Below are 27,854 nucleotides of genomic sequence, written 5' to 3'. Positions count from 1 at the left end.
CAAATTACAATATGTGCTATATGAAAATCAGATTGTGCAATAAGTGCTTTGTGCTCTTTAATATGAGAGGACAGTGGTGTGATTCCATAAGTCCTCATGCACAGCCAACTTTGGGATTCAATGAAATCTGAAAAGCTTTACCCCTCTGGCATCTTCTCAGATCTAAGGTGGCTTGAGGTCCATGGCGGAAGTGGCTTATGGACTGCAGTACCTGTCTCTGTGTTTTTCTGTGCTTTACACTGTACCAATGCATACCTCCCAAATGTCCCAGTCCCATATTCAGCGGGACTGTCCCGATTTGAGGGCTCTCTCCCGCAGTCCCACTGGTCACTGCTCTTGTCCCTCCTCTCAGTGCAGTGACTAAATTAACTCAGTTTAGAGAGTAAATTAAATTGTTATCTGCTCTGATTTCCCGGCATGGGGCCCATTGTCTATAGGCAGCAGCTCTGCATTGAGCCACTGCCTGTACTGAGATGTCTATGATGATTTGGTAATCTTGACCTGTATTAGGGCAGCACGGTAGCTCAGTGGTTAGCACTGCAATCTTGCAGTGCTGGGGTCCTGGGTTCAAATTCCACCAAGGACACCATCTGCAAGAAGTTTGTATATTCTCCCCGTGTTTGCGTGGGTTTCCTCTGGGTACTCTGGTTTCCTCCCACACTCCAAAGACATACAGATAGGGAATTTTGATTGTGAGCCCCAATGGGAACAGTGTTCCTGATGTATGTAAAGCGCTGTGGAATATGTTAGCGCTATATAAAGATTTGATTTGATTTTATTGCAGGCAGAGAAACCAGAAGCAGATTACTCAATTACATAGAGATATAGATAGATATATACTGTATCTCTATGTAGCTGAAGGAAAAAGTCAGAGTCTTTTGTTCCTACAAACTACTATAAAGAAATGAGAAAAAAAATACATAACTATATACATAAATTTTCTTTATGTTGACCCACGCCTAGAATTAAGCATGTGTCCAGAAGCTCTTGCTGTTGAGCTACAAGCTATGATGATGTCAGAGTAAGGATTTTGTATAGATGAACCTGCATTACTGCCCTGACTTCACAGTAGATTACACTAGACATAGAGATCCATTGTACAGAGCAGCATCTCTATGTCCTGTGTTCTAGAAGGAGAGTAAAAGAGATTTCTTTTTCTTCTAATAAAACTACTAAAAAGAATAAAAAAAAATATATATATAATTTTGAATGCACTTTTTTTTAAATAATAAACATCACAAATCAGCAAATAACATGAACATATTTGGTGTCCCTGTAATCGTAAAGACCCGAACAACACAGCGATCAGATTATTTATGGAGATTGATAAATGGAGAAAAAAAAGGCACAATTGATTATTTTTCGCTATGAAACTGATAAAAAATATGTAACACTGAGGCCGTGTTCACACGTAGTGTAAATGCTGCATTTTTTCTGCAGGTGTCCGTAGCACACAATGCAATAATTCTGATTATTACTAGGGATGATCAAATACCTCAAATATTTGGCTTCACGAATATCCGACGAATAGGTCGCCGCTATGCGAATATTCGATGCACAATGTCTATGGGAAACCCGAATAATTCCGAATTGTTGTTATCTGGGTTTCCCATAGACTTACATTGCGCATTGAATTTTCGCATAGCGGCAACCTATTCGTCGGATATTCGCGAAGCCAAATATTTAAGGTATTCGATCATCCCTAATTATTACGTGTTTGCTGCGGTTTCCCTGATATTTGATAACTGTTTGTTGCACATGTGCATCTGGGTCTTTAATGCATTTTAATAGTACAGAATAATTTTGTTTCTGCATTTAAAAATACAACTTTTTTCGCTTGCTTTTTGTTTTTGTGCTCCACAAAGAAGCCTATACAGTAAACCCCCCCCCACAAAAACCGCACAGTTCAGCAGCGTCTTTAGACGCACCGAGGGCAGAGACTTCCTGACATCACATCCTCTTTTCTTGAACATTTAGTCCGTGTTTACATGTAGCGTAAATACTGGGTTTTTCTGCTGCTTTTTTTTTTTTGCACATAAATTCTGCTGTGTTTATCTGTCCAAGCAAAGTGGATGTGATTTCATGAAAAGACGCCACTGAACTGTGCGGTTTTGTGGTTTATTAATTCTCTAGAGGCTTCTATGTGGAGCTTAAAAAATGCATGGAAAAAACTGCAGTTACTTTTATAAGTGCAGAATCAAAGCTTCTCTGTACTATAAAAAACACTTAAAATGCAGATTCAAATCTGCACCAAAAATGCATGAAATAATGGGGAAAAGGCATAAAAAATGCAGCAAAAATGGAAAAACCAGAGATTGTTATTGTGTAGTTTAGTGCGGACAGCGGCAGAAAACAAAAATCACAGGATATATGTGACATGTGAATACGGCCTTACAGATACAAAAAAGCAACATGTGTGAAGGGATGCTTATATAAATATGAGAAAGTTCTGGCTGTTATGAATTAATGAACTGTTCGGGGTGTCTGCTGAACGCCCCCTACTGCCAAATAGGTGTGGTTTGAAGTGTGGGTAGGGTAGCGGTCAAAATTTGCTGCGGCGTGCGCAGAATTTGTCGCTCTTTCTGTTCTTCAAAAGTTGGGAGGTATGCCCATGGGATTACATATGCTAAACACATCATATAATTAAGGAAATACAAGAATGTGTGGTAGAAAACATCCACAAATGTTGTTCTGGGATCACAATTCCACATTTGTCTCTCATATTGACCGACATGACACTTGTACTTGTTCATTATGTCTCAGACAGTGTTACTCTTATTCGCTCCACTTTACAGCAGTATCTCCATTCTTCAGTGTTTCCTAATCACGGCACCTTCTCCCTTCATGGGACCAGAAGGGCGGTCTGACCTAACTCGTAATTGCTACACAAGGTTTACAATAGTCATAGTGTTACAGTCATCTAAAGATGTTCCAAACCTTAGTGAAAAGCACAATTTCCACAGCTCGGTTAATCCTTTAAACATGTGGATGACTTTGCATGTGGGAAGTGCTGTGGTGGAGACTTGATTTTGGAAACACATTTTTGGTTTTATTGCAAGTCATGTACGGTTCATGATTTCTCGTGCCCCCGGAGTCAGCGGGGACTCCACAACAAACATTCATTTACTGTCATTAAGAACAGAAGTGCTGTTTAGTCAGTTACTGGACTGATTTTCGTTTTCGCTGTATTTTTATTGAGAGAATTTGTAAATGTGCACACTTGTATTCTACTAACTTATTACTGGAAATCCATTAGTTTTACATGTTGGTTTTCCTGGCAATTTCACTGTTTAAGAAGTCCTTATAGATTATACTCACAGAAGCGTCCTTGTGTAATAACTTAATGCTCCACCGGGAAAGAAAAAACACTAAATATAGAAACAGAATATATTTAAGTAGAATATATAAAGTAGCAAGTATTTGTGAAGTGTGAAGGAAATGATACATGGTTTTTTAAATATTTTAAAAATATAAATCTGAAAATTGTGATGTGTATTTGTATTGAACCCCCAGCACCCCCACCCCGAGTCAATATTTTGTAGCATCACCTTACACTGCAATTACTTCTGCAACTCTTTTGGGGTATGTCTACACCAGCTTTGTAGATCCAGAGGATGCAATTTTTGCCAATTATTCAATGCAAAATAGGTCTAGCTTAGTGAGATTGGATGGAGAATGTCTGAGAACAGCAATTTACAAGTCTGGCCACAGATTCTCAATACTGTTTAGGTCTGGACTGTGACAGGGCCATTCAAACACATGAATATGCTTTCTAAACCATCCATTGTTCTTGCAGTATATTTAGGGTCGTTGTCCTGCTGGAATGTGAACTTACACCCCAGTCTCAAGTTGTCCAGAGTGTGTCACGGCCTGATGTGATCTCTGGGGATTCTGGGATCAGAAGGTCTCAGCATATTGTTGATCTTAGATCTGCTTTAGTGCCCGTAAGTCATTTACCCTGAGTTTTAGCGTATTTAATTCCATCCGGTACTGAAGGGTTTAAGGTTAATTTCTATCCTACAGTGATCTAACTGGTAGTTGTACGCTCACATGCTATACATATACTCTCCTCTCTCTTCTCTATCTCGGCTGTAGCACAAATCTATTCTGTGCACTGTGAAGGAGCTAGTCTCTAGAGAAGCTGAGCTTTCACTTCTGTTGCAGCCGAGAAGTTCCTGCTGGAGAAGCTCTGGATTGTTTTTTGTTGTATCTTTCCCTACCTGTATGTCTTACCTTCCCTGTGTTCTGTGTTATCTTATTGCAGTGGTTATACTAGCGTCTCGCTGGCCTTCACTAGTCAGGATGAATTTAGGGCCTAGGCATGTGATGGCACACGAGGATACGGCAGACCCATCTCGAGACATTAGGGAGTGCAGGGATCAGCCTCAGGTGAGTATTAGGAGGTGACACTGTTCCCCTCTCCCTAGCACCAGGGCCTTCCGATGTATTGCTACCCTGGTGTTCCCTCTGTGTTCCACTCGCCAGGAGTCCAATTATATCTGGCGTGACACCTGGAGTCACATTGTAACACAAGTCTTTTGCAGGTGTTAATAGGTTTTCCTCCAGGAATCTTCCCATCAAATCTGTCTAGCTTCCCTGTCATTGCTGAAGAGAAGCATTCTCACTAAAGATGAGCGAATCCGAATTTTGGTGTTCGTATCGAACACAGACTTTACAAAAAAACAGACTTTGAGTTCAGAGATTGGATGGTTTACATATGCAAACTACTTGCGCGAGCATTGCTGTGTTCAGGTACACTCTGTGCCCAGGTACACACGCCGGTCAGTCGCTTGCAGTGTTTGATCGGCTCGCACTGGGGGTAACAACAGCATGATCAGAAGCAGTGTGCACCTCCCAAGAAATGGAAAAACCCCTTCCACCAGCCCCTTGAAGGTATCTGTTTATGGCTGGCTGTGTGTGGACAGAGACCTGAACTGCCCAATTAGTGATTTCCATTGGGGTTCAGGTCAAGTACGGGTCCCAAACTGAACTTTGTCTTTAGTCTGGCTGCACCCGCCGAACCGAACTTCCATGCGTCCACTCATCTCTAATTCCCACAGCATGATGCTGCCATCACCATGTTTTTCGTTGTGGATAGTGTTTTTGTGGTGATAAGCAGTGTTAGTTTTATACCACACATAGTGTTATTCATTTAGTCCAAAAAGTTCTACTTTCATCTCATCTAACCAGAGCACCTTATTCCACACGCTAGCATTGTCCCCTACATGGCGTTTTGCAAACTACAGGTAGGTCTTCTTATAGCTTGGTTTAAAAAAAATCCTTTCTTCTTGCCACTGTTCTATAAAAGCCAGATTGTGGAGTATATTACTAATAGTTGTTCTGAGGACAGATTCTCTCAACTGAGCTGTGGAACTCTGCAGGTTCTCGAGAGTTACCATGGGCCTCTTGGCTGCTTCTCTGATTAGTGGCCTCCTTGTTTGGGATGTCGATTTAGATGGATGGCTATGTCTTGGTAGGTTTGTAGCTGTGCTCTGTAAGTTTTCAGAGCTTGGGCTATTTGTTTATAGGCTAACCTTGCTTTATTGTTAACCACAACTTTATCCCTGACCTGTCATGTATGTTCCTTGTAATTCATGATGCTTTTTGATCCCTAATGTTGTCAAACAAACCTCTTTGTCCTTCACAGATCTGCTCTAGTTATACTGAGACTATAATACACACAAGTGGATTTGTATTCATTATTTGGCTTATGTAGGCAAATGGTCAATGAGGATTTTACTTAGGGATGCCAGAGTACAGGGGGCTGAATACAAATGCACATCATTAAAATATTTATAAAACCATGTATCATTTCCTTTATACGGTACTTCACAAATACTTGCTACTTTGTGTTTGTCCTTATATAGAGGGGCGAGCTAGCACTGCCTATGAATGGCATGCAACAAATTAAAAGTGCAAAATTCACAAATTCATTCCTACTGTACTATAATGCAAAATGAGATTTTCAGCAATTGATCAATAATTTGAGCCACCCCTGCCACGTCACGGCAAATCTCAATAGGGGGGGTCCTACTCTATATTCTATAATTTACCATTGTGCCATACGGCCTCCTAAATATTTTAATAAGCAGAACCATATAAAAGCAACACATATACCGGTGACATCTCAGAACCGCTCCCATGTTGCAAAGATAGACAACTGCGAATAAAGGCAGTCCAGCTGCCAGCATATGCAGCAAGGCCACACACACCAGCACAATGTCAGAACTGGACCTCACAGTGTCTGACCAGCAGCCATCTTGTCTTGAGCCAAGGGCGCTCAAGACAGTGAAATCCGAGGTACATTGCCCCCTGGTATATATGCAAATCAAAAAAGTCCATGGAGCCTCTGTTAGGAGTCTCAACACAGAAACCAGCCAGATATCCCTCCGGGAAGGACCCAGCCCAGGGGGCAATGTACCTAGGATTTCACTGTCTTGAGCGCCGTCGCTGGCTGCCGGCAGTGTTTTCTCTGGCTGGTCTCCCCGAGATCAGTGATTGTTTTGTCTTGTTGGTCTACTAGGCATTGCTCCCACCTGGCCAGAATCCTACTCCACACTGATGAGGGGCAATACCCCGAAACAGCTGTCTGTGGATGGATACCTGGCCTTGGTATTTCCCTTGTCATATCTTTAAACTTGTCAAAAAGTTGGATATTGACTAAAAGGGCCACTTAATATGGTGGTTATGGTGGTCTCCTAAAAAGAGCCACCCCTTGGCTGGGTCCTTCCCGGAGGGATATCTGGCTGGTTTTTGTGTTGAGACTCCTAACAGAGGCTCCACGGACTTTCTTCCACATTGCCGGTGGGAGCCGCGGGAGGCAGGTAAGATCTGTTCAATGTTCCCGGGGCGTCACACACTGCGATGTGTGCTGCCTCGGGAACATTGAATAACCTGACGTGCAATTCATCAGGATTCAATGACGTGTATGCGATGAACTTTTTACCGTTCAATCGCAATCGCACGTACCTGTCACACACTACAATGTAACTTACGATGCTGGATGTGCGTCACTTACGACGTGACCCCGCCGGCACATCGTAAGATATATTGTAGCGTGTAAAGCGGGCTTTAGCCACATGCCATGTTTCGTTAACCGTGTTTGCCATCTGCTACTTCAGTGACAAGTCCAGTAGTGTGGCTTACTTCAAGAAGGAGTTGACAAGATAAGAACATAGCAGAAAACGACTAAAGTAGAATGACAATTTTGGGTAGTAAAAAAATTGTTTAAAAGAACAGAGAGTCCTCAGTGGTTGAAATGGACTCTCTGTTCTTTTAAACAATTTTTTTATCTCTACTGGCTAACACGGTACAAAGATATATTTTACTTGTAATTTTGGGTAGTGAGTGTTTTACCCATCCTGCAGAAAATAGGCAGATTTAGCATGGGCAAACTTTGAGTGGCTATTAAAGTTTTCTTATTTCAGTATCATAAACGGTTAAAGTTGCAAAAAGAAACTTTGCAATATATTTGTAATTAAACATCCTCCATGTTCTCAAGAACAAATTCACTTTTAATTCTTTTATTTACTGCTCATTCCCTAGGTTACTGGCCATCGCTGTAGTCTGTCAGACATGGCTGGTCTCCTAGGCAAGGAGTGCAGCGCTTACAAGTCTCTCCAATAAAGTTTGTCCGCTCTTCACTTGACTGGCCACACCGTTGGCTGTAGTGTCCCTGTCCTCCTCCGATGTTGCAAAGGTTTTGAGAGGAAACAGGTGGGAACAGCAGCTCTACCATGCCACTGTTATAAAATGTCAATATGTCAGGAGCGCAACACTCCTCAGCAAGCAGTAAGTCAGAATGTTACTGGGGGACCGGCTGATTAGGACCTTGGGGTAAATATCCCAATCGCCAGTCGGGGCCCACGTGCTCCAGATGGCAATGGAGTTGCTGGCACCCTGTGGGTTAGGCGGAGACTATAGAGCTAATGACTCAGAGATAACCCAGGAGACCTGGGAACCGTGTGTAGGGACACGTCAAACCGGACGACAACCCAGTTAGCGTTTCGGTGGAGAGGGCGCTACTCTGACTACGTGTGTAGAAAACACGTCAGGCCGGATGGTAACCAGTTAGCGATGACCAAGAAGACCGCTGCGACAGCACCCTGTCGGCCACGTGTGTAAGACACGTTAGGCGAGCGGTCCTCCGATTAGCGTTTCTGGTCACCACTCGACTGGCCACATGTGTGAAGGACAGGTCAGACCAGGTAGTCACACCAGTAGCATTTGACTGGGAAGTCGAGGAGGGAAATAGAGTTCACACACCCAATCCAAGAACACCCTGTTAACTCCACAGGGGTTCTGGAATACGCTGTCCGTGCGCGTAGAGGGCACAACCGGACCGGTGGCGCAGCAGGTACGCTGTCCGTGTGCATAGAGGGCACTCTCGGACAGGTGAGGCAGCAGTTATGCTGTCCGTGTGCATAGGAGGCACAAACGGACAGGTGACGCAGCAGCCGCAGTCCAGTTAACGCCACTGGACTGCTATAGAACAACTGGAACGGCAGCAAGGAAGCACGGCACCTGACCCTGATGTGCTGAGCCACGAATCTTGGCTGTTCTCAGAACACTGAGAACATTCAATAATTTTTCAACTGGCTAACACGGTACCAAAACCTTTTCACTTGTAACGAATCTTGGCGTGACAAGCACCGTTCGCCTAGCCCTACCTACCGCTTCCAACAAAGCTCATGCCACCATGAACGCTAAGTGAAGACTGCGCACCTCCATGTTGTCTCCAGCCCCTTTTATAACCTGGGTCCACCCCAAACCCAGGGTGGAACCACCAAGGTCCAATAGCAGAGTGCCATTGTAACATTATATCCCCCCAGCCTGTTTCATATTGCTATCAGGCTTCAGCAGTAGCTATTGTCCTTGATTTGGTGGGGGTTGCATATATATTGTTCTCCTCTGCAGGGGGCTTCCCTAGTACAGGATCTCTGGAGACTGTGTCTAGGAACTTCTTTCTAACTAGTAGCTACAAGTAGCAAATGTTAAGGGGGTGGATCTAAGGAGAGGTGGGAGATTCAGCCACATGTTTTTTAGTTTAGTTATGCTTTGTTGGGTGAAGGGCGAGGACCTGTGCTCAGGCCAGCTCCTTTTTGCCCGTACATGGATGATTGGACATTGAGCATCAGCTGTCACGCTGCTGGATTTAGGGAACGCATCTGAGGACTGTTGCATTCTTCTTGGCATCAGATTGCCCCAGATCTGTTTCCTTTGTGTGGACTCTAAAGAACCATTTGGATATTGGATGTTTTATGCTCCCTGCCTCATTAAATCTTCTTGGATTGTTCATCGGTCTGGTGTCCCTTACTGCTCTGTCGCATACCCCGTCACAGCCATGTCATCAGCGACGTCACCAGCGGCCTATCCAGAACCGCCACGTCATTGATGATCTCATGGCAGCCACGCCCCAAACACGTAACCAGTCATCATCTGACGACCAATGGTGAGGTGCCAGATCATAGGGTCGGGCCTCTGTGAGCCAGTCTGGAGTGTCCACGTCATCAGGACACCTGACACCTTCTGCCCTATCAGGGCCTGCCACTTCACGGACCTGCTCAGTGAGGTCCTTACTGGACCTAGCCTCTAATGCACTAAGTGCCTGAGCATGCTCAGTAGCTTGAACAACAGACTCATAAATCAGACTATCTGCCTGAGCATGCTTAGAAGACACATCCCAGAACTTAGACACAGCACGAAGTCCAAGTACCTGTGCAAAGAGGCTGTTAGGATTAATTGTGGGAGCATGCTCAGTAGCCTGAACTGAGGACTTAGTCTCAGAAATGACACAATCAGGCTGAGCATGCTCACTAGGCAAAACATGAGCTCTGGCTGGAGTGAATCGGCGCATGCATGTGCACTAGCCGCCTCTTCACACTTACGCGTGGTTGAAGGAGCAGCCAGCTGGATGACCCGAGGCACGGCCAAGAATGACAGCCGGCGCCTGGGTGCAACAGGAACTGCAGCAGGCTGCTTGTGGCTATGACGGCGCCGGTTCATAACACAGAAGGCTTGACTGCTGTACACTCCTGAGGATTCATGATGAGAACAACAAATGTTTACCACCCAAGAGGTGCCATAAAGATGGAAACAGTGTAATGGGCGCCTACGATCGCCAGAAATATCACAGATTTGGCATGTCTTCTGACTGCCCTCATCAAGATTGTGCTGCCTAATTCTAGGTCTTAATTTCCCACTTAGGCTATGTGTGCACGTTGCGTTTTGTCCCGCGGTAACGCTGCGTTTTGAACTGCAGCGTTTCAGTGCCAAATTGCATGTGTTCAGCTTCCCCAGCAAAGTCTATGAGATGAGAAAGCCGAAAATTCAATGCGCATGCTGCATTTGTAAACGCAGCGTTTTGAATGCCAAAAATTGCTGCGGGAAAAAAAGCAGCATGTCACTTCTATTGTGCGTTGTAGCTGCGTTCTCCACCCATTGAAATCAATGATGTGGGTCAAAACGCAACCAAAATGCACTTGCACTGCATTTTTGTTGCGTTCCGCAGGCTTTTTTGACAAGCAAAACGCAGGTCTTCAGTCTCTCTCTGTCGATGACGGTCAATCTCTGTCTGTGGATGTCGGTCAAACTCCCTCTGTCTGTCTGTCGGTCTCTTTCTCTGTCAGTTGTTCGCTCTGTCTGTCTCTCTCTCTGTCCATCGGACTCTCTCTCTCTGTCTGTCCCTCTGTCCGTCGGTCAGTCTCTCCCCCTCTCTCATACTCACTGATCCCCTATCACCAGCGCGGCGCTGCACGGCTGTCACAAGCTCCGGCGACTTTTCCTCTTTTGAAAATGCCGGCCGCTCATTATTCAATCTCGTATTCCCTGCTTTCCCTGCCCACCGGCGCCTATGAATGGCTGTAGTCAGACACGCCCCCACGCTGAGTGACAGCTGTCTCACTGCAACCAATCACAGCCGCCTGTGGGCGGGTCTATATCGTGCAGTAAAAAAAATAGATAAGTAATTAAAAAAAAGACATGCAGTACCCCCCCCCCAATTTTGATACCAGCCAGGGTAAAGCCACATGGCTGAAGACTGGTATTCTCAGGATGGGGAGCTCCACATTATGGGGAGCCCCCCAGCCTAACAATATCAGCCAGCAGCCACCCGGAATTGCCGCATCCATTAGATGCGACAGCCTCGGGACTCTACCCGGCTCATCCCAAATTGCCCTGGTGCGGTGGCAATCGAGGTAATAAGGAGTTAAGGGCAGCAGTTCATAGCTGCCACTAAGTCCTAGGTTAATCATGGCAGGCGTCTCTCCAAGATACCTTCCATGATTAACCTGTAAATTAAAGAAAATAAACACATACACCCGAAAAAATCCTTTATTTTGAATAAAAGACAAAAAAAACCCACCTTCTTTCACCACTTTATTAACCCCCAAATACCCATCCAGGTCCGGCGTAATCCACATGATGTCCCACGACGCTCTCAGCTCTGCTACATGAAGCTGACAGGAGCGGTCACAGACCAGACCGTTCTCTGTGAGCTCCACGTAGCGACTGAAGTGAGCCGCACGATCAGCGATGACGTCAGTCAGGTTACACACGGCCACCACTGGATCCTCCAACTGTGACAGCAAGTCGCCCGAGTGACTGAAGTGAGCTGCGCGATCAGCAATGATGTCACAGGTGAGTTGCGGTCTAGGGTGGAGGACTCCAGCTGGCCGCGGGTAACCTGAGTGACGGCAGCGCTGATCGCGCTGCTCACTTCAGTCACTCAGGGGATTAGCGGTCACCGGTGAGTCCTTCACGGGTGACCGCTAATCAGGACGCGACACAGACAGAGCCGAGTGAAGTTCATCCGAGTTCATTCTCATCGCGCGACTCTGTCTGCTGTCAGCGGGCATTACAGAGCTCAATTGCCGGGGGACCGCACTGCAAAAAATGCATCGCATGCAAAATGCATCCAAAATGCATGCGTTTTGAATACATTTTTTTGACAAACACGGTGTTTACAGTTCTGAGGGTGCGTTCTTTTCCGCACTGCACAGAACGCAACGTGCGCACATACCCTTAGTTTGTGCTGCCTTCCACGGGTTGCTCTTCCCTGATATCTAGGCATAGAGTGTCTCTCTCAATGCTGACCATGCATGCATCTTATGTAGGTTTACTCTAGTGTTTAGCATAGAATGGAGGTCATGTCTGTCCAAGCACTTCAAGTGCAACCCCCCAGAATCCGTGGTAATGAATAGAATATTCTGGTACTGTAATAACAGAAGTGAAGCTAGAATGACAGCTGCTCTTAGTTTAGATTCCTCTGCATTCCTTCAGATGTGGAAGCTCCTACTGACAGTGTGGATACAACTATGTTTTCACTGGGGATTAGTTCTCTTTATTAACTATATCTGTGATATCTATTTAGGCATGTGCTCATCGCTGGAAGAATATCTACTACGAGAGTGAGCTTATACTTCCATATGGTTCCTGCGTCATCCTCCCACCAAATCTCCAGGCCACTGGGAAGAAGCTATTGCCGTGCTACGAGGGTAAGCGACACATCCAAAAACATTTTTATCACATGATTTAAGCTGGTCATGTCTGTGGTTATAAACATATTTTAAAACACAAACTCCCCAATTCATCAAGACCTGTGTTCTGCACGCCATTCCTGTTGACCTATGCGCTGAGGTAATGTGCATTTGGAGGCATGTTCCTGTTCGGGAATTTGGTGCATCTTTCAATTGCTACACACCACAGCAAGAAGTGTACTCCTGTCAGGGACTGAAGCACATTTCTGTTGGAATTACTCCTGTGGCATAAATTAGGATGAATTCATCAGTTGCACGCTTGTCCATGCCACATCTCACCTGACCCTTGCCCAGTTTTCGGAAAGTTGTGAGAGCTGGCTGGAATTGGTGCAAATTCACCAGAAGTTGCAATATTTGTGTTGCGTGGAAATTTTTGTGATTTCTCAAGCTGTGTTCCACCAGAAAATGCTTAATAAATGGGGCTCAATTGCTTTATATACTTTTCTTTTATGCCACAAAAGTGAACACCGTGGTCCTCTCTGATTGTATGTTGGTAATTGATCAATTTAGTATGAATTTGTTACGACATAGTATTTATTAAATAGACAAACAAGATAAAGACAGAAATGTTGCAATGGAGTCATGGCTCATTTTATACAGAGTCCAGAATAGATATGACTAGTGATGAGTGAGCACTACCATGCTCCGGTGCTCATTACTCATAACTGGTGATGAGCGAGCACTACCATGCTCCGGTGCTCATTACTCATAACTGGTGATGAGCGAGCACTACCATGCTTAGGTGCTCAGTACTCGTAACTTGTGATGAGCAAGCACTACCATGCTTGGGTGCTGAGTACTCATAACTGGTGATGAGCGAGCACTACCATGCACAGGTGCTCATTAGCCATAACTAGTGATGAGCGAGCACTACCATGCTCAGGTGCTCAGTACTCGTAACTAGTGATGAGCGAGCACTACCATGTTCGGATGCTCGGTATTCATAACTAGTGAGGAGCAAGCACTACCGTGCTCAGGTGTTCAGTACTTGTAACTAGTGATGAGTTAGCACTACCATGCTCAGGTGCTATGTACTCGTAATAGAAAAAATACCAAGTTATAAGGACCTCAAAGTAAATGCCGTAGCTCATTAACTAGACATAAACAGTGAAGAAATGGGGCGCCTGATGAAATACATGAAGAAATTAATAACACATAGATAGCGTGCCATGTAATCTTTTAAGCTGCTTTTATGATAAAGTGCACATAAATACAGCCAGATAAAGATGGCTAGTGGATTAAAAATCCATAAAAGTGAAAAAGATATACAAAAACCAGAATAGGAGGTTAGGGGGAAAGAGAATCCCATGCAGTAGAGGTATACCCACATGTACAGCATAAAGGGTCACATATACAAAGTAGTAAGGAACATAGTCCTAATAAATAGGAGACCCTTATATAACATATAGGGTTATAAATACAAAATAGTAAGGATCACAGTCCATCCCTCCTATGTTAACAATAGTAGACAGAGGAGGTCACATCAAGGCCATTCACTTACAAAGAGTATCAGATACAAAAAGCATGTGTACAAAAACATTAATAGTGAATAGGCACCTGGAGACCATACCTACTGTCAAATACCAGGGGTACACCAATACTGGAGCATGGGACAGGTCCTGACACATGTTTCGCAGGGCTGCTTCAGAAGACCATGTGATGAGTGAGCACTACCATGCTCAGGTTCTCAGTACTCGTAACTAGTGATGAGCGAGCACTACCATACTTGGAGGCTCGGTACTTGTAACTAGTGATGAGCGAGCACTACCATGCTCGAATGTTCGGTACTTGTAACTAGTAATGAGCGAGCAGTAACCATGCTCGGGTGTTCAGTATTCGTACCAGTGATGAGTGAACACTACCATGCTCAGGTGTTCAGTACTTGTAACTAGTGATAAGCGAGCACTACCATGCTCAGGTGCTCTGTTCTTGCAACCAGTGATGAGCGAGCATTACCATGCTTGGGTGATCAGTTCTCGTAACTATTCATGAGTGAGCATTACTGTTCTCGGTCCTCATAACAAGAAGATCAGACGTTCAGATGGGCGTGACTCAAGTACAGAGTGTGACAGAGGTATGCGACAGAGCAGTGAGGGACACCAGGCCAAGAAACAATCCAAAGGGCTTTATTGGAACCACAAAGATAAAGCACCAAACATAAATATAAATCCTTAAAGTCTGCAAGGAGTCCACAACAAAACAAAAGATCCAAGGGCGCCTCCCGGTATTCCAACACCAGGGAAAATATGGCAATGGTCCTTATATGAGTTCCTTGAGTCCAACAGGGTGAACAACAAAACACAATCCCACGTGGCCACTGATCTCCAGTCTGTAACAGTCCATACACAGGCTCTAGGATCCAGCCTCAGCTATAGATCCTAGTCCTTCTCCAGCCGAGATCCAACTAACTGACCTAACATGGGTCTCATTGTTCTTCTCTCCTGGGATCAGCCCCTAAGGTGGGCCCAACTCTGCCTGGACATTTGATGACATTTGATACATGAATGGAATTTAGACTCCTGGCTCTGTTCTGTTTACCAAGTTGTGGATTGGAGAAGTCCCATGCTGAGAGGAACAAACAATCCCCCACCAGTAATACATACAGGACAGTCAAGGAGAGACAGACTATTATACCATGAGCACAGGTGGGGGAGGGACACACTGTTACAACCCCTTCCCCCCTCAATTTGTGTACGGACTAGTGACCTCAACAGGTCACTTGTCAAGTACACGTAAACAAGGTGGACCTGACTCAGGGCTCCTTCTGCCTGGACAATCCGTCTGCATTTTGGTGTTGGCTGCCCCTTCTATATTGTATGATGAAGATGTAGGGTTGAATGTTCGGCTCCAGTTTGTATCCTCCTTCACTTAAACTCTGCTTCCTGCACCCACAAATTGGCATTGTAGATCTCCCACATCATTGCCTAGGAGAATGTCTGCAGGAAGGCCGCTCATCACACCGATTATGCATTGTTATTCCCCAAAGCCATAATCCAGGGTTACACTTGCTCTTGGAATGTATCTTTGAGTACCTCCAGCCAATTCAATGGCAATTCCTGGTCCCTTTTGAATTGCTTCTGGTTGAATTACTCGGGGATCTGCTATGGTGAGAAAAGCACCAGTGTCACGAAAACCAACAACTTTTGGCCATCCAGCACGACCTCCTGTAGATGTTTATGCTGAAGATCATAAGAACGGGTGGCTGTGGCTCGCACCCCATAGACTCCTGGTAGGGAAGTCAACATATCAGAGTCACTTGGCAAATCATCAGGGAGTGAATCCAGCTCTTCTCCTACTGAGGTATTCTGTAGATAATGGACAGGCAAAGGTGGTCTGCAGTTGTTCGGCCACAAATGGCTTTATTGGAACCACAAAGATAAAGCATCAAACATAAATATAAATCCTTAAAGTCTGCAAGGAGTCCACAAAAAAACAAAAGATCCAGGTGCGCCTACCGGTATTCCAACGCCAGGGAAAATATGGCAATAGTCCTTATATGAGTCCCTTGAGTCCAACAGGGTGAACAACAAAACACAATCCCACGTGGCCACTGATCTCCAGTCTGTAACAGTCCATACACAGGCTCTAGGATCCAGCCTCAGCTATAAATCCTAGTCCTTCTCCAGCCAAGATCCAACTAACTGACCTAACATGGGTCTCATTGTATTTCTCTCCTGGGATCAGCCCCTAAGGTGGGCCCAACTCCGCCTGGACATTTGATGACATTTGATACATGAATGGACTTTAGACTCCTGGCTCTGTTCTGTTTACCAAGTTGTGGATTGGAGAAGTCCCATGCTGAGAAGAACAAACAATCCTCCACCAGTAGTACATACAGGACAGTCAAGGAGACACAGACTATTGCACCATGATCACAGGCGGTGGAGGGACACACTGTTACAGAGTATAATGGAAGTTAATGGGGAACTCGAGCATTTTCCTGAAGATTTCCAAAAAAGTGCTCGAGTTCCCCATTGACTTCCATTATTTTTGGGTACTCAAGTTGGGACCACCCGAGCATCCACTTGCTCGTTACGAGTACTGAGCACCCGAGCATGGTAGTGCTCGCTCATGATTAGTTACGAGTACCAAGCACCTGAGCATGGTAGTGCTCACTCATCACTAGTTGCAAGTACCGAGCACCCGAGCATGGTAGTGCTTACTCATCACTAGTTACAAGTACGAAGCACTGGAGCATGGTAATGCTCGCTCATCACTAGTTAAGAGTACTGAGTACCTAAGCATGGTAGTGCTCGCTCAACACTGGTTACGAGTACTGAGCACCTGAGCATGGTAGTGCTTGCTCATCATTAGTTAATAGTATCGAGCACCTGAGCATGGTAGTGCTCGCTCATCACTAGTTAGGAATACTAAGCCCCCAAGCATGGTAGTGTTCGCTCATCACTAGTTACGAGAACCGAGCACACGAGCATGGTAGTGCTCGCTCATCACTAGTTACAAGTACCGAGCATCCGAGCATGGTAATGCTCGCTCATCACTAGTTACGAGTACGGAGCACCAGAGCATAGTAGTGCTCGCTCATCACTAGTTACGAGTACCGAGCACCAGAGCATAGTAGTGCTCGCTCATCATTAGTTATGAATACTAAGCACCCGAGCATGGTAGTGCTCACTCATCACTAGTTACGAGAACCGAGCACCCAACCATGGCAGTGCTTTCTCATCACTAGTTACAAGTATCGAGCACCTGAGCATGGTATTGCTCACTCATCACTAGTTACGAGTACTGAGCCCCCGAACATGGTAGTGCTTGCCCATCACTAGTTACAAGTACCGAGCACCCAAGCACAGTAGTGCTCACTCATCACTAGTTACGAGAACTGAGCACCCAAGCATGGTAGTTCTTGCTCATCACTAGTTACGAGTATTGAGCAACTGAGCATGGTAGTGCTCACTCATCACTAGTTATGAGTACTGAGCCCCTGAGCATGGTAGTGCTTGCTTATCACTAGTTACAAGTACCGAGCACCTGAGCATGGTAGTGCTCGCTCATCACTAGTTACGAGTACTAAGCACCCGAGCATGGTAGTGCTCACTCGTTACTAGTTATGAGAACCGAGCACCCAAGCATGGTAGTGGTTTCTCATCACTAGTTATGAGTATCGAGCACCTGAGCATGGTATTGCTCGCTCATCACTAGTTACGAGTACTGAGCTCCGGAACATGGTAGTGCTTGCTCATCACAAGTTACGAGTACTGAGCACCCGAGCATGGTAGTGCTTGTTCATCACTAGTTACAAGTACCGAGCACCTGAGCATGGTAGTACTCACTCATCACTAGTTGCGAGTACAAAGCACCCGAGCATAGTAGTGCTCGCTCATCACTAGTTGCGAGTACCGAGCACCCGAGTATGGTAGTGCTTGCTCATCAGTACCAAGCACTCGAGCATGGTAGTGCTTGCTCATTACTAGTTATGAGTACCAAGAACCCAAGCATGGTAGTGCTCACTCATCACTAGTTATCAGTACCAAGCACTCGAGCATGGTAGTGCTTGCTCATCACTAGTTATGAGTACCAAGAACCCAAGCATGGTAGTGCTCACTGATCACTAGTTATCAGTACCAAGCACTCGAGCATGGTAGTGCTTGCTCATCAAGATTTATGACATCTGTTTTGGAAATTCTTGAGCTGTTATATTACATTTGACCCATTTAAGGATTCCACTGCCTGGGTGATAAATGTATTATTGGTTGGAGTATACCACTAAGATGCTAACTTTTCACAAGTACGGAGGTCCCAATCTCCCCATGAGAATAGAGCATAGAGCGATAGTGTACATGTCTGACCATCTCTCCGATAGACAGTGAATGGAGGGTAGACTGTTACTCATGAACCCTACTGTTCCATTTACATAGGGACTTGGGATTGATAGATAACAGTATGATCCACAGCCATCATACATATTACCTGTAGTGAAGAGGTAATAAATCTTGTTCATTTGATAATCCCTTCAAGATATATGTTTTTTGCCACCATTAATCTTTAATATTGCCATTAAATTCCCATTTTAAATCTATTGGGTAGAATATGGCAGCATTCTGTGCTATTCTAACAAATAGCTGTAGAAAAAAGTGTGAACAGAACCTAAATATCTTTTAATACCGGAGTAAATTCTTTTGTTTCTGGTAATGGAGACACATTGGGAGCGCTCCTTTACATACCGTAGATTTCATTCTGCAGTTCTTTTTAAGTGTATGGTTTCCAGACATGAGCGGAGTTCACAGTAGGGGGTGTCCAAGATGTAAAACATTACATCACTCCTTTCCTGTTTCCATACTTTCCCGTTAACACAGCCTACAGTATGCTGCGCCATGACTTCCATACTCAGTAGAATGAAATATATCCCTGATTAATGCCAATGCCCATAGGATGCAATGGCTGTAAAGGCATTTCCACTCCATTAAATTCTTTACAGCAGGGAATGACTTTATGTAATAAATAAAGTCGTGTGGTCAAGAGATGAACATTAGTCTGTATTCTCACAGGTAGACATTCTGCAAAGAAACAGAATATCATTTTATAATGAAAACATAGTTCTGTGAAAAAATGCAGTAGCTAAAGCGGTGGTCCCCAGCCGTTCTTACTTAGAGAGCCACGCTCAGCTCTGAGAGATAGTCACACGCCACAACCAGGCCCCCAAACCTCTCATGTCTGACACCCAGAGCCCCCCATTACTGGTAGAATGACAGCCAAACCTTCATCACAGGAGGCACATCAGGATCTTGTGCCCCCTTCACCTGTAAGTGCCCCCCTCTCTGCCAGTATAGCTACGTCCAGAGGGTCCCGCTTTTACCAATCTTGTATCAAGCACACTCAGTGCACATTTGTATTCACCTTCAAGCCCCCCTCTCATTGGCAGTATACTCCTATCTCAGTTTACCATTGAAACTGTATACCGGATTAAAAAAAATAGAATATTCAAGTAAGAAGTGGGACTAAATCAGGGAAAACAGTGGGCACTTTTTTCTTCTTTAGCTCTTTGCAGTGGTTAGTTTTGTTACCTGTGTCAGAAATACATCCAGGCTCTGTGTACAGAATATTACTAAACACTACGTGTGTAATGATGACCCCGCCATTTTGTTTTCTACACTGTTTACCTTATTTCATATCGCACAATGTAATCTACCTCCCAAGCCATGGAGGACAATTCATAGAGACTGTAATTGGAATATTCACCGGTTACATTGTAAAGTACAGACGCACTGCTTCAAACATAAAGATGTATTCCTAGTGTATACACGGATCAACTGCAGCATTAAAGGGGTTGTCCCAGATCTGTGAAATGCTGTATGGGCGTCAGTGGTGCTTTAGCAGTGAAATAATACTAAGTACTTACATACCCATGGTTCCTGCACTGCTTCCTTGTAAACATCCCGCCCACCTCCGTCCTTCTCATTGCAGCCGGGAGGCAGGTAAGGTGATGTTCCTCGCTCCTGCGGCTTCACACACAGCGATGTGTGCTGCCGCAGGAGCGAGGAACAACATCGTACCTGTCGCACCATCGGCATTATGGAAATGTCGGAGGCTGCAGCGATGATACGATAACGACGCTTTTGCGCTCGTTCATCGTATCAAAAAGGTTTTACACGTTGCGATATCGACTGTGACACCGGATGTGCGTCACTATCGATTTGACCCCATCGACATCGCACGTGCAATGTCACAACGTGCAAAGCCGCCCTAAGTCTGTGGGTCGACTCTGTGCTGATCACTGATATGAGAGGAGTTAGCAGGCAGAGTGTCAGAATCTGTAGTTTCCACAGACCTTGATGTCGCCATGACAGTTGGCGATGCCTGCAAAAATCTTCTTCTGACAATATTGTTTGAATATGCCCTGAAATCTTCTTTCCACTGCTCTTTTGTCTTTTTAGCCTAAATTAAGCAATTTACCCACCTAAGGCCCGTTTCACACGTCAGTGAAAAACACTGACGTTTTTCACTGGCATGTAAAACACGCACATGTCCCTGCGTGTGCTGTGAATCACAGCACACGTGGGTTGTCTAAGTGCAATCCGGGCTCCGTTTTCCGTGGACCGTGATTGCACTTAGAGATTAACTCACCTGTGCGCGCTCCCGCTCTCCATGGTGCTGATCGCTCCTGCGGTGCAGCATCCGGCCGGCGCTGACCCCCGCAGCAGCTGCTTCCGGGTCGGCTGTGTCGTGCATCATGAATATGCGCGACAATAATGAGCCGGCTCAGAAGCAGCAAGCAGAACGGGCTGCAGAGGACATCGCTGGAGCCGGGTGAGTAAAAATGATTTTTATTTTAAAAGCACGTTTTTTTCCTGCACATGTCTCACGGATCACTCCACTGTGTGGTCCATGGGACATCAGTGATGCCAGAAAAAAATGGACATGTCTCCGCGCGGCAATCACGCACATGCGGGTACGCCGCACGGAGACACGTGCAGTGAAAAATCACTGATGTGTGAGCAGACCCATTGATTATAATGGGTCTGCGTACAGTTAGGTCCAGAAATATTTGGACAGTGACACAAGTTTTGTTATTTTAGCTGTTTACAAAAACATGTTCAGAAATACAATTATATATATAATATGGGCTGAAAGTGCACACTCCCAGCTGCAATATGAGAGTTTTCACATCCAAATCGGAGAAAGGGTTTAGGAATCATAGCTCTGTAATGCATAGCCTCCTCTTTTTCAAGGGACCAAAAGTAATTGGACAAGGGACTCTAAGGGCTGCAATTAACTCTGAAGGCGTCTCCCTCGTTAACCTGTAATCAATGAAGTAGTTAAAAGGTCTGAGGTTGATTAAAGGTGTGTGGTTTTGCATTTGGAAGCTGTTGCTGTGACCAGACAACATGCAGTCTAAGGAACTCTCAATTGAGGTGAAGCAGAACATCCTGAGGCTGAAAAAAAAGAAAAAATCCATCAGAGAGATAGCAGACATGCTTGGAGTAGCAAAATCAACAGTCTGATACATTCTGAGAAAAAAGGAATTGACTGGTGAGCTTGGGAACTCAAAAAGGCCTGGGCGTCCACGGATGAAAACAGTGGTGGATGATCGCCGCATACTTTCTTTGGTGAAGAAGAACCCGTTCACAACATCAACTGAAGTCCAGAACACTCTCAGTGAAGTAGGTGTATCTGTCTCTAAGTCAACAGTAAAGAGAAGACTCCATTAAAGTAAATACAAAGGGTTCACATCTAGATGCAAACCATTCATCAATTCCAAAAATAGACAGGCCAGAGTTAAATTTGCTGAAAAACACCTCATGAAGCCAGCTCAGTTCTGGAAAAGTATTCTATGGACAGATGAGACAAAGATCAATCTGTACCAGAATGATGGGAAGAAAAAAGTTTGGAGAAGAAAGGGAACGGCACATGATCCAAGGCACACCACATCCTCTGTAAAACATGGTGGAGGCAACGTGATGGCATGGGCATGCATGGCTTTCAATGGCACTGGGTCACTTGTGTTTATTGATGACATAACAGCAGACAAGAGTAGCCGGATGAATTCTGAAGTGTACCGGGATATACTTTCAGCCCAGATTCAGCCAAATGCCGCAAAGTTGATCGGACGGCGCTTCATAGTACAGATGGACAATGACCCCAAGCATACAGCCAAAGCTACCCAGGAGTTCATGAGTGCAAAAAAGTGGAACATTCTGCAATGGCCAAGTCAATCACGAGATCTTAACCCAATTGAGCATGCATTTCACTTGCTCAAATCCAGACTTAAGACGGAAAGACCCACAAACAAGCAAGACCTGAAGGCTGCGGCTGTAAAGGCCTGGCAAAGCATTAAGAAGGAGGAAACCCAGCGTTTGGTGATGTCCATGGGTTCCAGACTTAAGGCAGTGATTGCCTCCAAAGGATTCGCAACAAAATATTGAAAATAAAAATATTTTGTTTGGGTTTGGTTTATTTGTCCAATTACTTTTGACCTCCTAAAATCTGGAGTGTTTGTAAAGAAATGTGTACAATTCCTACAATTTCTATCAGATATTTTTGTTCAAACCTTCAAATTAAACGTTACAATCTGCACTTGAATTCTGTTGTAGAGGTTTCATTTCAAATCCAATGTAGTGGCATGCAGAGCCCAACTCGCGAAAATTGTGTCACTGTCCAAATATTTCTGGACCTAACTGTATGTCAGTGATTCTGGTACGTTTAAAAAAAAAAGCACAAACGTACCAAAATCACTGACGTGTGAAAGGGGCCTAACCCATATACATGTTTCATTCATATCATGTTACATATTCTATTGTTAGATAGATGGATAGATAGATAGATAGATAGATAGATAGATACTGGCCGGTAGATAGATAGAAAGATAGAAAGATAGAGGAATACCGGTAGGTAGATAGAAAGATAGATAGATGATAGATAGATTTTTGTTTGGCATAGGATGATAAATTCCTTGATAATTCCTTAATAATGAAATAGCTTTATTTGAATACAGGAGTATAGAGAATAAAAGCCTATTAACAAGAAGTGTGAAGCATTACTGTACAAATAGGAGCCCTGCCAGGGGCTGAATAATAACAAATGTAAGTCTATGGGCCGACACGACTAAATCCATCTTGAATTTATTTGACTTACTCTTTCCTGCTAGAATTAGCTTTAGATATATATTTTACCAAGATTCTGCAGTTATACTGTTCCTTATACCATTAATGTGATAATCTCTCAACTTAGAAGTCACTGTGGCTGGGAAGCATATAACCGATGTGGAATGCAGTCATTTTCAGGCCTACATAGTTGCGGCTCAGTCATTTCCCAAGCTAGCTGAGGCTTAGGCTTTTGTGGTTGGGTGGTATATGTGGTAAGATATACTGTGTGTAACCATGTTAGGCCTCACACAGCCAAAGTTAACTGTAGAGACTGCTTTCACTACATTGTCATTTCTATTCTTCCCAGAATACAAGAAGAAATATGGAGAGGAACACGGCTCATGCCAAGCTGGGATTGCAGGATCCTTCATGGAGGTCGGTAACGTTCTTTACATGAAATGTTCCATTGTTAATGTTTTTAATTGATCATTTTTTAGGAGGGGCATAAAAAGGTGTTTGAGGGTTGTCCAAATATTTAGTTTAATTCATTTTATGAGGGAGCACAAAACTCTTAAGACGTGCGTTTTAGACTAAAAATAGTTTGTTAATCAATTCCTGACTTTATTACGGAATCCGCTGCGTTAACCCGTTACCTTTCCCGTAATTATCTTCTGAGAATGGAAATGTTGAAATCTAGTGTTTAGCTGGAGAATGTTTATAATTTTCAAAGTCAATGGAGTGTCCTCCTCTTTAATGAAACCCAGGCCTAGTAAGGAGGCCTGCACGTTCCTCCGTGCTCACAGCTGCTGTTTTAGTGGGTATCGGATTTCTTCTAATATAGCCAAAGCAGTAATGTTGCAGTGAAATCCTAACCCCTTTAATCACCCGTTTCACTCCTCACCCTCTTGTGTTTGCTAAGAATGGCTGGTTTAGAAAGTAAAAGTAGCTCTAATATTGTTGGCTCTTCTGTTCCGGACTAAAAACATCATTATTCCAAAGTAGAGATATTATTGACTGAATTCATTATGCGAAATGTACCTGGATGTTCAGATTTACAATCTTGTATTCCTCTAGCCCTGCTCTCTTTGTAGTGACTTAGTTTTATTCCTGATCTATTTTTTTGTATCTATTTTTGGTGATTTGTATTGTGCAGTCTGGTGATACTTGTAACAGGCCCCTCTAATATTCTAAGGTGTCCTTAATGACTTAAAGAGGTTTTTCACTTTTAGAAAAGTAGACCCCAAACTTTACCAATCATATGAAAAACCCCAAAAGGACATAGTTCTCTCCCTCCAGCACCGGCTCTCCGACACTATTCTGGTCTCGCTGTTTTGGCTGCAGCAGTGACTTTTCATCGACAGCTCACAGCCCACTCTACATGGCGAATCACATTTGGGGTCCTTCTTTCTAAAAGTGGAAAACCCTTCTAAGGTGTCCATGTACCGTAATTATCATTGTGCCGATAGCTATAATTTTTGACACAGGATCAGCAAGGCTTAGCCTGGATGTGTTTTCACATGGGCCATAGTAAAAAAAAAATGAGGTGTGTCCTGTGGCATAATCCTAGGTACAACATTTTTAAAGGTGTAGAAAGATTCAATGGAAAAAAAAGAAAGCTCTGATTTTTTTTTTTTTAATTATGCCCCCTTAAGAAGTGCCAGAACAGTTGGGTAATCTGGATCTCTGAGAAAGCAACCCTTTAGCACCAATACAGTTAAATCCCATGGTAAAGCAATAGTGTCCATGCCCCACCACTCTGTGGGCTGTAGGTGCATGCTGATGCAAATCTACCATAGTGAATCAAAACCCTGGTGCAGGCAGTTCAATGACGTTACTGCACTGAGTAACTCGAATTAGAGAAGTATAAACTTTATTTTTGTAAAGGGAATGACATAAATCTATTGCTCTAGCGCTATTAACTCCATAGCACTTTGCAGATGTGCTCATCACTGTCCCCATTGGGGCTCAAAATCTAAATTCCCTATTATTATGTCTTTGGAGTGTGGGAGGAAACCGACACAAACACAGGGAGAACATATGTTGTCCTTGGTGGGATTTGAACCCATGATCGCAGCGCTGAATCAACAGTGCTATTTGGCAGAGGCACTCAGGGGGATTTATTTGTTTCAAGGGGCACCCAGGGGCCATTATTACTGGAAGAGGTGCACAATAGGCTCTGGAAACTTATGCTGAGCCACGGTTAGAGTCTAGCCTTAGCGATCCTAAAGTGGTCATCAACATTCATATACAGTGCCTTGAAAAAGTATTCATAACCTGTGAACGTTTCCACATTTTTTCATGTTACACCCACAAACTTTAAATGTTTTTTTAAGAATTTTATGTTATATACCAAGAATAAGTATCAAGTATTTGTGAAGTGTAAAGGAAATGATACATGGTTTTCTAAATATTTTAGAAATATAAATCTGAAAATTCCTTCTTGTATTTGTATCCTGCTCCTTCCCGTGCCCCCTGAGTTAATACTTTGTAGGACCCTCTTTATCTGCAATTACTGCTGAAATCTTTTGGGGTATGTCTCTACCACATTTGCACATCTACAGGCTGAAATTTATGTCCATTTTGCTTTGCAAACTAAATCAAGCTTAGTGAGATTGGATGGATGCGTCTGTGATCAGCTATATTCAGCTCTTCCCACAGATTCTTAATGGGATTTAGGCCTGGACTGTGACTTGGCCATTCACACACATGAATATGCGTTGTGCTTTGATTTAAACTATTCCATTGTAGCTCTGGCAGTATGTTTAGGGTCGTTGTCCTCCTGGAAGGTGTACATACAACCCAGTCTCAAGTCTTTTGCAACCTCTAGCAGGTTTTCCTCCAGGATTAAACTGTATTTAACTCCATACATTTTCCCATCAACTCTGACCAGCCTCCCTGTCCCTGCTGAAGAAAACCAGAGCATGATGCTGCCACCACCATGTTTGGCAGTGGGGATGGTATCTTCAGGGTAATGTGCAGTGTTTATTTTTCACCACACATGGCATTTCGTGTTTAGCCCAAAAATTTCTACTTTGGTCTCATCTGACTAGAGCACCTTCTTCCATATGCCATGTAGGGGAGACAGGATTTCCCTTTGTTGTAAAGATTTGTGAGGGAACAGGCAGTCAGACTGTCATGGGCGTATCATGGGTGACAGACAGTCATGTGGTTTCTTGGCCATAGGCGGTCATAGCGTTTGGCTGGGCAGAATACTCCCTTACTTTCCATTGTACCTGCTGTCAGTATTCATTGGTATAGGTAGCTTTTTTTAAACCCAGCAGGAGCCCGCCTTCCACCGAGCTGCTGATAACCAGCTTTCTCTTGGTGCTTAAATACCCCTTCCTTCCTTAGACTGGTGCTTGTGATATTTCTTAGTTCATTCAAGCCTTGGTTGCAAGCAGGTGGCTTGTACTCCTCTGTGGTATTGTTGCTGAAAACTTTGCTGAACTTCTACCTGTTTCATCTGTAGATAAGTAGTTAATACATTTTCCCCCTGGGTGTCCTCCTTGTGTAGTCTATAGTGTTTAGTGGGGTTGATGAATAGCTTATCCTATCTGTTCGCTATTTAGGGTCCAGCACTAGGGATACTTAGGATCAGGTGTGGAACCTATCTAGGGTGGTGAGGGACCCCAGGGACCAGCAGTAGGTTTGGTCAGGGTTCACCATCTTCCCTTTTGCCCGTTACTTCCCTGTACCTAGTGTGACACAGACCCTTACCATTTAGAAAGTGATAGGAGATTTTCATTACAGTCATTTCCTATAACAGGGAAAACCCCTTTAATATTACAATGCTTTAGTGTTATCAGATGTAGGTTTGATAATTCTCTGCAGCAGTTTTATAAAGGAAACAGGTGGCAGAATGGAGAATAGTCCATGAGCAGAGATCACTCATGTGCCTGATAACATTACAGCTCTATCAGCAGCAGATGCTTCCTGGGGTGTCTGTGAATTGCATCCAAATGTACTTAACCTCGCCCACCACAAACTTTCCTCACCACCCATGCTGAACTTTCTGCTCACGTTCTGTGCACATTTACTACAGATTGTACGCACACTTCTAGAAAGGTTCTATAAATATAGGATCTGGGTGTCAACACTGCCTGATATGCCTTTACTATTCTATACAATTACAGTGTATGAGAAAACTGTTTTACAAGTGAAGGTCACAGGTTCACTTCAGAATGAATGAGAGTTTCCAGATACGCTTTTGGGAATTAGAAAAAAAATATTGTCATGGATGATAACCCTAAACGTTGTTCTGTACCATCTCATATGTTGTCATCCTCAGATCTGTTTAATGCTCCATGTCAGTAGTGCTTCTACATCATATATACATTTTTATGTATAATCATACCATATAATATTACTTTGATTACTTTGCTATACGTTGGACTGGTCTTTTCAATTTATGAAATGTATTAAATGTTTCTGTGTTATTTATATATATATATATATATGTATATATATATATATATATACACATATATATATATATATATATATATATATATGTAGCACCCCTGAAGCCATCAGGGTACTACAAGATTCTGCATCCGCACCAGGATGCAGGGCCTACTCCCTTAGGGTCCCAGAACCCCAGTGCCGGCCGGTAACAACAAAGAGGTGAAAAGGTGTGACTGAGCAACGTCCTGACTCGGGCTGACGGTGACCTGGTACCCAGGAGAGGTGGCTGCCGGTGGAGTACGGTGGAGTACTACTGGAACTATGCACCGACAGGGTACAGGACCCTAGGACAGGAAACAGTTTCAAGCCGACC

At 44.1% G+C, this 27,854-nt stretch overlaps 1 protein-coding gene across 1 annotated transcript in view; it reads left to right on the top strand.

Moving 5' to 3' along the window:
• ITGA9 (integrin subunit alpha 9) overlaps positions 1–27,854 on the top strand; it is a 644,853-nt gene that overhangs the window by 120,560 nt on the left and 496,439 nt on the right. Inside the window, exons 4-5 of the mRNA XM_075316572.1 lie at positions 12,371–12,494; positions 23,445–23,512. Coding sequence (XP_075172687.1) covers positions 12,371–12,494; positions 23,445–23,512 — 192 coding nt within the window. The remainder of the gene's footprint in view (positions 1–12,370; positions 12,495–23,444; positions 23,513–27,854) is intronic.

The sequence above is a fragment of the Anomaloglossus baeobatrachus genome, chromosome 6, assembly GCF_048569485.1.
Source record: "Anomaloglossus baeobatrachus isolate aAnoBae1 chromosome 6, aAnoBae1.hap1, whole genome shotgun sequence".
Classification (NCBI taxonomy): Eukaryota; Metazoa; Chordata; class Amphibia; order Anura; family Aromobatidae; genus Anomaloglossus; species Anomaloglossus baeobatrachus.
This window is presented reverse-complemented; position numbering and strand designations above follow the sequence as displayed.